Source organism: Ambystoma mexicanum, chromosome 5p (genome assembly GCF_040938575.1).
Source record: "Ambystoma mexicanum isolate Mex_15411 chromosome 5p, UKY_AmexF1_1, whole genome shotgun sequence".
NCBI classification, from domain to species: domain Eukaryota; kingdom Metazoa; phylum Chordata; class Amphibia; order Caudata; family Ambystomatidae; genus Ambystoma; species Ambystoma mexicanum.
This window is the reverse complement of record NC_090930.1, coordinates 459,421,366-459,434,157: the sequence shown is the minus strand read 5'-3', so window position 1 is coordinate 459,434,157 and position 12,792 is coordinate 459,421,366. Positions and strand designations below refer to the sequence as shown.

The window sequence follows — 12,792 nt, the reverse complement described above, 5'->3', positions numbered from 1 at the left end:
AACTTCCCAGCCTTTCACGTACTTCCACCTAACCATCTGACATAATCATACTCTATCTGTGGCAACCCTAGGTTCTCCCCTCCAGTGGTTAGCCATACATTGTGTTTTGTAACCTTTTTGTAGGTCCCCTCATTTGCTTTTACTATTGTACTGTGATCTGTGTCCCTTAGGCTCTCTCCCACTCTCCAGGTCCCCCCTCAACTGTGGTTACTGTTGTACTGTGATCTGTGTCACACCAGGCTCCCTCCTTTTCTCTATGTCCCCCTTCTTCTTGGTTACTGTTGTTCTGTGAACTGTGTCCCATTAAGCTCTCTCCCACTCCCTAGGGTCTCATCCACTGTGGTTTCTATTGTACTGTGAACTGTCCTCACTAGGCTCTCTCCCACTCGCTAGGGCCCCAGACAGCTGGTGTACCATTTTTACTGTTGAGTGTACTTGTCTGCCCCTTCTGTGTGTTCACAACTGTGTGACCCCCCCGTGCACATCCTGTGTTGCGCGGTTCTAAGCCGGGCATTCCTCCTCGCACCCTCTATGGTGCTTTCCTTCTCTCCTATCTTCTCCAACTGCTACTCTATCTCCTATCCTATCTCTCTCACTAAGTCAGGAAGGAAGAAGTTCAAGAGGGACAACCTGGTCTCTAACCCAGGCCTCCCTATCGCTGATACCGACATCAGTGCTTCCTCCAGACAAACTCTGACCAACATCCTCTTTGTCGTTCCCCATCCAGACCTCCTCGAAGAACTCCTCAACTGACCTGGATGTCCTCATGTTCACAGAGACATGATTCACAGCGAGCTCTGTCATGTTTTTTGCCACTCTACTCCCGATGGCTACAAGATCCTATCAAGACCTACCACCAGCCCTCCCAGAGGTGGAGTAGCACTGATCTTTCCGAAATTGGGTCCCTGCTTCTATCCTTCCTACGCAGGCCTACTCCTCCTCTAAATGCATGGTCTGCAGGCTCTATTTCTCTCCTGGCCTCTCTCTGACTGTTGCCACCATCTACAAGCCACCTGGCCAGGTTGCTCTGTTCCTCTCACAGTGGGCTAACCTCTCCTCTTCTGTCCTGGCCTCTACCTCTCAACTTCTCCTCCTCTGAGACCTCAACATCAACCTGGATGCTTCTAAACCCTCCTCTGGGCTCTTCCGCAACCTCTGCAACACTTTGTCTCTTTCCATTCTACCATTTGGTCCGACACACTCTGCCGGGCATAATTTGGATGTTCTCATCTCCTCAGATATCCCCCTCTTAAACTCCTCTCTCTTGGACTGACCACTTTCTGCTCTCCTCTCACCTGACGCTCTCTGTCCCCCAGGCTAAGCCCACCCCAGCACTGCCACCTACCTTCTCAGTCATTCGGCCCATGAAGTATGTGTCAGTGGAAGCCTTTGTCACTACTTTCTCTGCTACTCCTATGCATGTGGCTGACTCACACTCTGACACAGCCCTCTCTAACCTGCATCTTTCTATCTCCAACACTCTGAGCTTCTTTGTCCCTGTCATGAGAATCCATCTGAGACCTACCTCCAAGTGCAACTGTTGGCATGACTCTGATATTGCCACCCAGAAATGCAAGTGTAGAGTTGCTGAGAGGAAGTGGAGGGCATCAGGCGCATCCTCTGACAAACTGGCCTGCCTCCTGCTCCAAAGCCAATACAGACTTTCTGTCCTGTCCAAAAACTGAGCCCACATTCAAGCCTGTGGCTCTGCGGCCTCTAACAACATGGCCAAACTCTTTAAAATCTGGAAGAAGCTGGCCAATCCTTCTGCAGTCTCTGCCTCTCCTGTTCCCTATGAGGCCCTATGTATGCCCCTGGCTTCTCACTTCACCACTAAAATTCTTGACATCCTGTCCTCTCTCTTCGCTTCCTCTCACTCTACCTATTTTAGCCCCCCTCTGGCTGCCTCTCCCTCTCCTCCTTCCTTCTCCTCTTTCTCCCTGACTACAATTGACAAGGTTTCTATACACGTCAGATATATAAAAGGGTCATCCAAGCAGATGCTACCCAAAAGGACCACATTGACACCCTCACTCTAGTCTTGGCCAATTTCTGCAATCTCTCTTTTGCCACTGGAACTTTCCCCTCTCTCCTCAAAAACTCTCTTGTTCACCCCCTCTTTAAAAAGCCTGCTGCCAATCCTACCTGTCTGGCAAATGATTGCCCAATCTCTATCACTGCTTTCCTGGTTAAACTCCTGGAAAAGCTGGCCACCCCCAAGCTTACTCTCCACACTGAATCTGTTTGTTGTCTCCATGATCATCAGTTTGCCTTCAGAGCAGCCAGAGGCATGGAAACTGCTCTCCTGAACGCCTGTGAAGATCTGCTCACTGAACTCGATTCAAGCCTTACTTCTGTCCTCATACTCCCTGACCTTTACTCTGCTTTGACATGGTCATTCATGCCATCCTGAACAATCGACTCTGTGAGAACCTGGGCATCACAGATCAGGCCCTGGAGTGGTTGTCATCCTTCGTCCTGGACAGACCCTCCCAGGTCCAATTTAGGTCCTTTCTCTCCATCACCTTTCTCTCCACATGTGGTGTTCCCCAAGGCTCTAGCCTCTCACCCTGGCTCTTCAATGTCTAATTGGCCCCTTTGAGCAACCTTATCTCTACCCTCTCCTCTAACTTTCAGTGTTATGCAGATGACACTCAGCTCTCTTCCAGGCTCCCCTTAGCCTCCTCTCCTCTCTCACTCATTCCTGACTGAGGAATCAGGATTGGTGCATCCCAAATCAGGATTGGTGCACCTTCAACGATCTCTGCCTTAATGCCAGAAAGACTGAGATCCTTTTTATTGGGACCCCTGCTCCTGCTTTCCCTCTCACACTCTGGCCACCCTCCCTAATCCCTCTTCCATTGCCTTCCTGCGAGGGAAAAACCTTGGTGTCATCTTCAAGTCCACTCTCTCCTTCTCTCCTCACATCACAGACCTTGCCAAGAAGGCCCACTACCAGCTGCACCTCCTTGGATATATTCTTCCATTTCTCACTTTCCTCCAGAAGCTCACTGTCCCCAGAGCCCTGGTTCTCTCTAGGCTGGACAACAGCCTATTTCTCAATGCCTTCCTCTACTATCTGCCCTCTGAAACTAATCCAGAACAGGACTGCAAGACTTGTCCTTCGCCTCAAGCCCAGAGCCGTGCCTCTCCAGCCTTGAAATCTGTCCACTGGCTCCCGGTGGCCGCAAGGATCAATGTCAAGATCCTCTTCAATTTCCACAAGGCTTTCTGTGGCTGGGGCCCTCACTAAAACCAACTCTCCAAAACACCTTCCTTCTTGAGCCTTTCACTCAGCCACCTTTAACTCTCTGAGGGTCAGATGCTTCTCCAGGCAGAGCGTGGAGGGTATATCTCTCTCCTCTGTAGGTGTCTCCCTCTGGAATGGCCTCCCTGCCCCTCTCAAACTTGAGCCAGACCATCTGAATTTCCAGAAGCAGATCAAGACCTTCCTTTCCCCTCTTTTTTTCTCTGTCTCTCCCCTGTTGAGCTACCTGTTTGCTGCACTGACTGGTGGACTGCTACCCTCAGAGTCCACCGGGTACCAGGCTCCTCAATGATCAGTTGCCCCTGCACTGCGCCGGGGCCTACCAAGTACTTAGGGTCTGTAACTGTAACATTATAGTCCCCTGCCTCTTTGCACTTACCCAGAGCCGCGCTGCCCTGACTGCACTTACTCAGAGCAATGCTGCCCTGATTGCACTTCCCCTTTCCCTCTCCCTGGCACTTCACCCTTCTCCCTCGCCCCCAGCACTTTGCGTTATCACACTTGCACAATCCGAATGACACAAGGCCTAGTAAAATCGTTTGTTTTGTCCTCCCTCTGTCTTCCCTCCCTTGTCTTGTCCCGCCTAGAAACACATACAGGCACGTTATAAATGACTTATCATATCATATCTATTCCAGACAAATATACTAAATGCCATTTACCTAATGTTTGTATATCTCAGGTCCACTTTTGATGATATCCCGATATGTAAACTATGACAGGCATTAATGAAAAAGAAAGTACCCCTATCCCTTTTAAAATCCATAAATGAGTTTTGTAGCAAGAGTAGGGCAGTCGAGAGATGGGATTTGGATGGGGAATTTACTAATTCATTTCCTGTAGCAAAGGGAGTTAGACAGGGGTGTCTTTTGCCCCCCGCCCCCCACTCTCTTCACTCTTTTTTTGATCAGTACAGGAAAATGTACCCAAGCAAACAGCAGATGCCCCACTACTGGGCAAAGAAAAGATAAGTGTTCCAATGTCTACAGGCAATGTGGTGAAGAGACCTCTCACACTCCATCTGGATTAACTACATTTATGGCAGTTTTGGTTAAAAATTTTAAGCAACGAGGCCTAATAATAACCAAAGAAAACATTTACTTATGGGATATGGGAAGACTCATCACCCCTATTTACATATACATATTAACTAAGAAGAAACCAGGATAGAAAAGGTTACATTTTTCAATTATTTAGAAATTGGACTTGCCCGGATCGGAAAATGGAACCATCAGAAAGACAAAGCAAATTTGATTTTGGGGATACACTGTAATCTTGCGCTTTTCTCAGTCTTTTGGTAACAATTTTCTAATTTCCGGCCCTTGAAATCTATCGAGCTCAATTGCAGCAAGTTATGGGGCAGAGATGTGGGGACATTTGAAAACAACTTCAGTGTTGATTACAGAAAATAATGTTATGATGAAAATGCTCTTTGTCCCAGCAAGTACACCAGATATACCATTACATTTGGAACCCGCTCTTACACTCTGCTCTGAAACCATTGCTCTATTGGGTATGACTGTGTTCGAGCACTACCCTAGATACGTTTAGGGCCGCCACATTAGATCTTTTGAAATATTCTCGATATGTTCACTCCCTTGGTTTAGAAATATCAAGAACCATTTAAAATTATTTAACTTGGGGGATCTTTGGGTAAATCCAACTAGCATATCAATTAGCCATAGGCAATCTGTCATTGATGTATGTACTAAGTATTGCATGAATATCTATGTAAGTAAATGTTTGTATCTGTCCACTGGATACATATTTCTATCCATCACGCCGGGCAACTCCTTGGAGGATTACCTTTCTTACACTGCTAGGCTTATTCAGAGATCCCTGTATGCAGAAATGTTCCTTGGCATACTACCCATTGAATTGGTTTAGGTTCGTGGGATAATGAAAACTCCTCTGATTACCCATATTGCCCAGGATGTGCGGAAACACTACAACATTTTAGTTTCCTCTGCCCCATGTACGGTGATAAAAGTTGTACACATTTAAAATCCTGCCTACTCAATAGAGGAATATGTACATTTAACGTTGCAGAAGAACTCTGTAAAATGTCTTGCACAATTGATGTTTACTTCGCTGTTACAACCTATTTGGGAAAGGCCGGGTGAAGGAGATATAGGGCCTCATTCCGAGATTGGTGGAAGTCATGGCGCTATTTGCGCCATGACTGCCTCCAATAACGGTACCGGAACCGGTCTCGTTCAATGGGGACTTACCGGTGTAGTCCGACCTTTGCGGGACCGGTAAATCCCCACTGGAAAAAACCATTCCCCATTCCCATTGAGCCCTCATAGGGCTCAATGGGAATGGGGAAGTAGCTAATAACGGTACAGCAATTTGCGGTACTGTTATTAGCTCTGAAGTCCCTTAGCGGGTCCCGTCCGTAACGCCCGGTAAAACTAAGCGTTGAAGGAGGGACCCGCTAAGGGAACTCATAGTAGGGCGGTAAGGGATTACTGGCACCGGTCTCCTTAACAGTGCCCGGTATCTCTTACTCGTAATGAGGCCCATAGACTGATAAGGAAATTATCAAATACTTGGACTTTGTGAATCATTGGCATAGGCTCCCGAAAATGACTAAAGACGTAGGGTCTTCAGTCAATTCCTATTGTATATGAAATTTGACAAGTATGGAATTGCTGTGACCTTTTTACATTGTATATGAAATTTGTGAGTATGGAATTGCTGTGACCTTTTTACATTGCCCTGTTCCAACCTAACAGGGCACAATTTTGTGGAGAAGAGACAGAATGATAAAGACTTGATGAATTATAGCAAAGTATTTGAAAATGTTAGTGATGCAGGGATCTTAGTCTAGTCTATTTTACATGCATATGAAATGTACTGTCAAAATTTGGGAAGCATTACCCTCTTGTGCCTGTCAGAAAGAAGGCTGGTTCAAGATTGCAGACAGAAGAAAAGGGCTCTCAGGATGGGAGTAAAAAACATTCACCATAAGTCAGAAATTGTTGTTCGCTTTCTAAAACAAGAAAATACAATATGAATCTCCCGTAAGCAGACAGAGTATGCACAAGGTGAATGGGATGAGTTAAATGATGCAGTGAAAAATAAAGAGAGCTCAGCATTTTGCAGATTACTGAACCTGGGAACTACAAAGGTCAAGAATATTATGCATAGTAACATCCCTGGTGGAGTTTGGTTAGAGCATTTCTCTGAACTGCATAAAGAAACACAATGTCCTATGTTGGGACTGTTTAGTATCCCAATTGGAAACGAATTTTGTAATCTACATGTTACTGTACAGTAGGCTGCAGGAGCAATTATCAGCCAAAAAACAGGTCCCGATAAGATTCCAATATAACTGTTTAAATCACAGTTAGATGTTTGGTCCCTGATATCTCTGCAAAAGAACTAAAAGCAGTCTTCTTCACTTCTGGGACAATGCAAGAGGGGATTTAAATATTGTCAACCCTTCCATTAGACACTTCCTTCCTCTATAGACTTCCAGTGGAATGGCATTACAACTGACTTTAACAACTAACTTTTATCATGTCTCACTTTTGTCCCAAGCCAGACTGAACCCCTTACAGGTAAAGGCAACTGGTTGGGTTAAAACAATTAGAATGATTTTCTCTGACCCAGTGGAAATGCAAAACCTCATGCACATTTTATTTTTTCTCACCCCTGCATAGACTATACCATGTAAGGTTACTCAGAGGTTTTGGTCCAAATTACTGGAAACCTGCAATGATTCTGTTGCTGAAGCCTGTTGACATTATTGGCACGAAGGCGGAGCTAAGGCGAGATCAGTTCTGCAGGGAAGACTGAGCCCTGTGTTCCTCTTGCGAACTGAATGCTATATTTTGAGTTCTGAGATCTTAATTCCCTGGGAGCACTGTCGGCTCGGCATCGGCTCTCTACTACCAGGACCTGGAAGCATCCAGCGTTCTGAGCTCCTCCCTCGCTTGGGACCACATAAGAACAGTACACGTGCCCGAAAGCAAGCAAGAAGGCGGAGATAAGGCAAGAGCAGTTCTGCAGGGCAGACTGAGCCGTGTGTTCCTCCTCTGACCCATGTGCTATTCTTTGAGTCCTGAGATCTTAATTGCCTGGCAGCACTGCCGACTCAGCATCGGCTCTCTACTACAAACGCCTGGGAGCATCCAGCGTTCTGAGCTCCTACCTCGCCTGGGACCACATAAGAACAGTATGCATGCGGAGTTAAGGCAAGAGCAGTTCTGCAGTTATGTGGCTTGCAGGCTGAGGCTGGCTAAAAACATTCAGTATTTCTGAGTCTCGACCCTAATCACATTTACTCAGTTTGCTTGAGTATTCTAATTTATTTCTTCTCTAATGACGAACTCCAAGCAGCACTCCTGCCACTTACTCATCATGGTGCCACGTAACGGAAAGTGGGTGCATTATCAGCGAGATGCTAATATGTTCCACGGCTCAGAAAAGGACAACCAGGAGAAGCATTGTAAGGAGGATGTGACACAACCAAAAATGATTGCCTTCCTCGAAGCTGTGGGTTCTGTGGGTGGAGAGGGGTTTAACCCAGTTGAACTACCTCCTTTTGAAGCCATTTCCAGCAGCAGCAAACAGTATAATCAATCCATCAGCACGTTGAATATCTCCCCCACATCAGATAATACAGCTGGAGGTAAGTTAGACACCCCACTGGAGTGCATTTCCCGCCTCACATGTACGCCTTCCTGGTAGGTACCTTGCAATGTCATGGTGTTTGGTCTAATTTGTGACTTCTCCTACACTGTCCCAGGTCAGTTTTAAACTCTTCATCCCTATCCCTTCCCACTGGTCAAGCCACCCTTTGTCTCAGACCACTTGCAGCTCAGGGGTTCCTGTACTGTTTTATTTAGTTGATGTCCTGCTGTTCCCTGATTTCTAAACATCTATCACCCCAGGAATCTTGGCCAATCTCTTCCCTGTACACCCCCCACCCCAAACCTTGACTGACTTTCCAGTGCAATTCTGTTGATATCAAGTGTTGCATTGGGCATGGCCCCTTCTCTTTTCTCTGTTTGATTATAAAGTTTAGCTATGCATCCACCTTTTCAGAGACAGAGTCAGGTACACCTGATACACGGATGAGATAATGAGAGCAAAGTAGTGCAGTGTAATTGCATCACATGTGCAACAGGAAATATTTTCAGAATTTTACAATTTTCGCAATGATTACGGTACATCGAATATACTTTTTTTGTGAATTGATTCAACTTTACCTCAGTGACACAGACAAGACCAAGGAGAAATAGCACAATGCAACAGGAAGTGGTGATGAGAGTGCGGAACCTTCTCATCAGTTTTGGAACAGCGTCTTGAATCGACGTTGTAAGTGTTTCTGCAGAGAAGAAGAAGAAGATGATCACAGGGAGTAAACAAAACGTGTACATGAACTGATCAAAAAAAAATCTGTTTAAATGTTCAAGTAGTGATTAATATAATTGCTTGAAAATGCTAATTTTCGTAACTAAGGGGATGTGTTTTTAAAGATGCAGGGTAAATAGTATGCACAAAATTTCTTTTCTCAATCCTCGTGAGAGTAGGAATCAATTTTGAAAACAATACAAATCACATTCTCATGAACCATTATGACTATCAGAAAAATTAACAAGCCTGGGTTTTAAAGGTAATTTAGTCTTATCAATTGACATGTAAGGTGCCAACCCACTCATGTGACACTTTAACTTTGATAAGGTTTTCAAGGTAGATTTTCAATGCATACACGGTCAAGTCCAGAATTTCGATTTAAATTCAAGTACTAGTACATATTTCCGACTAAATAAAATCAGAAAAGTACTGTTAAAGAAACAATCTATTTAGTAGATACTCAAACACATTCATTTCATAGTAATACCTCATGCTCTAAACATTATAAACACAAAAATTGCATACAGCTTGTCCCACTTCTTGAATTTCGAAAGAAGATTGCTTCCCTGTACAAAAAAAAAAAAAACCTATTGGCCTAAGAGGACATTGGCATGTGTCACAGTTGATGTATAATATTCACAGTTGTTGGCTCCCTTCTTTGGTGACAACTGTTTCAAAATCCGCACTCGGGTATTTAATCCATGATAGTACACAGAACTGATATGTCTTCCAGGTCCCAGATGGGGGTGACACTGTGTTCTAATGTTACTTGAGCAACCCTCTTTAATTGTTTCTTACCATTCCATGGCTTCTAAACAGATCTAAATGTATGCATTGCTTAGTTCTACCGAGTTTTAAAGAAACCTAACTTCTAATGGTCTCATACACATTGAGTATCCCTGGCATCAGGTGCTTCACATCACTCGATGCATCCACTACACTTTGGATCACTATAGAGATGTGTCTGCATGTTTGAAATCCTTATAACTCGTACAAGAATATAGAAAGCATTAAGAAGAATACTGTAATGGAAATATAATGTATTATTAACTGTGGACGAATGATATAGACAGATAACAGGAAGCCCACTGCAGGGAGAAAACAAGATATATTTTAGAAATACATTGCACACAATATGCACAGATTAGCTAATGAACAAGCAGCTCATCGTTACATTCATATGACCTGAGTGTGGGTGATCTATTTTTTCAGTGGTTGCGTGTAGCTCCCTTGCTGCCAAAATGCCCTCCCTCTCTCCCCTGTTGTTAGCTCCCTGCTTCTCGGCTTCCCTCATTATGTCTTGTCCATATGATTATAGAGCGCTCTGTTGCTTCCCGAAGCTAGGTCTGCACTCAATAAATACCATCATCATAATAATAATAATAATAATACCAATATGGCACTGTCAGGGGCAAAGGGTGCACAGCATTTCCCACCTGCGTTCAAAGGGCTTTGCAGCTGCAGTGGTTCAAGGGCACCCTGCAAGGAGTACAATTACCAGCACAGCCATTGATGCATCAGCGTTTTGTGTGCACAGAAAATGTGTGACACCATGAAAGGCCCCAGAACATGCTGGATAAAACAGTTCGCTGTGAAGTAAACAACGCTAAAAAAAATAAGGCTCCATTGAACCTTGCTGTTTGTGTTTTTTCACTATTCCCATGCTCTTGTGTCTACCCATTTTTGGACCGGCTCTGTCACCATGCCATGGCCCTTTAGTCTGATTTGTGTGCTAAATCTTTGCCTGCTAACTGGCTGGCCCAGCCACCACCCTGTACCACTCAGTGGTGGCTTGTATTCCAGCTACCACCTGCTTACTTGCTTCCTATCATCCTGCACAGATCAGCTCAGGCCTGGCTGCTATCCGACAATGCCCTTCTTCCTGGTTTCAGCCTGTTCTCATTTTTGCCGCCTCAGTTCTCTTCTCCCTGGTCCACACTTCCTGTGCCATTACCACTGTATTCTGTGTGGCCTTGCTACCCCTTTTACCATTAACCAGTGGTGCAGCTGGGCTATCTAGCCAGGGCTGGCCTGCATATTGGCCCTCACAATAAAAGGAGATACATTTGTTTTATGGAGGCATTATCGAGAGGCATAAGTTTGAATTACTGTAGGCTATTTTATACTTTTAGCTAGTTAGGCACAATTCCACCCAATGCCCATTTCGATTCTATTAGAATAAAAAGTGAGGTGAGCTCAGCAAACATCTGTAAAAAAGGTTACTACTATAATTACAGGACACCCAACAAAAGAAACAGTTTTATTCTCTTCTGCTTGTCGTCATTGGGTAACAAAAGATTTGAGGTGCTGCAAAAATTGCAAACCATTTTTATAGGCCTAACAAGCAGACATTAGGAAAATAAACTAAGCAATTTCAAGATAATGGGGTTTTATTTTGTGATTCTGTTCACTCCCCTGGAAAATTTTATTTCAAACTGTGGTTGTTTACTCCTTGAGACCAGATAATCCCATTTCATTCCAAAACACTTTGACATTCACATTTGCTAGGAAGACATGTCACAGTCAATGGAGTAAATTAATTACATAACTGAATATCAGTAACATTGCACATTTAAGGTTCCCAGATTACTTCATATGGGACACCATGCTCCAGGGGCAGACTTTCATTACCCCACTAATTGAAACTTGTAGTTATGAGAGGCTTCAACTGAATTCAATAGATTTTAGTAAAACCTAACTAAAATCAACATTCAGGGTTACATTAGGGTGTTCCAGTGATAATGACTAATTTGGTACCCTTACAAACTTTTATATATTACATGCTGAAGTTATCCTACAAGTGGTATTTGTGTTATTGACTGCGTAAAGGTAAAAACGAATGTGAGTTCAGTGTGAGGAGATGCAGAGAGAGTGAGCTCATAGTTTTGGTGCTACAGTTTTATTCAAAATAAAAGGGGGTTGGAAAAGGCCTCACTATCCCTATTCTATGAGGTGTTTTCCTCCCTCAACCAAAACTAAAGGTCTGTCCAGTGTCAAGATGTCCAAAGCAAAGTGTCCTGTGTGCGAAAACCTATCCTCGTCCTCACATTCTACAAAACAACTCTAACATGTGAAGGGTAATGTCTTTGGCCTTGTAAGTGCCCAAGCATTCAAGGTCAAAAGAAATGTATAACTCCAACACAGAAGTTCCCAATGCATAAGGGTCGCAGTTCCAGGGGACAACTCCCTTCCTCAGGTTTCTCTTAAGGATACAATTCCCTGTTCCAGGGGACAACTCTTTTCCACATGTTTCTCCCGAAGACACCTCAAAACTCCCAGGTAAATGAACCCTCCTATGTGCTTTTTGTTCAACAAAATACTTGTATACAAAAACAAACCAATTTAGATGTAAACCCCAACCTCGTAGGATTCCTGGTGTATTCTCCTGCCAGGTTCTTTTCCACTTGGGGTAACTTTGCTTTCAGACTTGACTTTACCTGGTGTCTTCCCTGGCAGGGCTTTTCATATGATTTATTTTGTAGACTTTCCAGCTTGACTGTGCCTGGTATGCATTCCTGCCAGGGCTTTTTGTGTGATTTACTCCACAAACTTGTAGACTTGCTTTTGCCTGGTTAACTCTCGTTTCAATGTTTTTCATCTGATTTTAACTTTAATTGCTTTCACCTGGTTTACTCCCCTGCCAGGGTTTTTCATTGGGTTTACTTCATATAATTGTAAACTTGACTTTGTATAATTGAAAACTTGCTTTCATCTGGTTTACTCTCTTGCCAGGGCTATTCATCTGATTTACTTTATACAAATGCAAACTTTACTTTATACAATTTGAAAACTTGTTTTTTCCTGGATTCGTATCCTAACAGTCAGCACCACGCCTGAACAATCTACCTATTACTGCTAAGATAATGATATTGCACAATTCATTTCTGCTAATAAATGGACATTTGCTGTGTTTGTTAATAATATAGTTGCATTTAATGATGTTCTCATTAATTAATGCATGTTTAGACCATATTCTGCCAAAGGGACACGTGTGCAGGGTGCCTTTAGGACCATAACCACTGCAGTGGGTAACTTAACACATGGCAAGTATCCGAAAATAGCATGTATCATGCCCTACAAAAGTTTGGCTAACACTCTATTCTGGCCTTTGTCACGATCTCTGACAAGTTAAATAAGAGAGTTCTGATTTTGGCTTT

At 43.9% G+C, this 12,792-nt stretch overlaps 1 protein-coding gene across 1 annotated transcript in view; it reads right to left on the bottom strand.

Annotated features, from left to right (window-relative positions):
* Positions 1–12,792, bottom strand: part of LOC138481016 (sodium- and chloride-dependent neutral and basic amino acid transporter B(0+)-like) — an 839,328-nt gene that overhangs the window by 166,029 nt on the left and 660,507 nt on the right. The window contains exon 10 of the mRNA XM_069612864.1: positions 8,488–8,606. Coding sequence (XP_069468965.1) covers positions 8,488–8,606 — 119 coding nt within the window. The remainder of the gene's footprint in view (positions 1–8,487; positions 8,607–12,792) is intronic.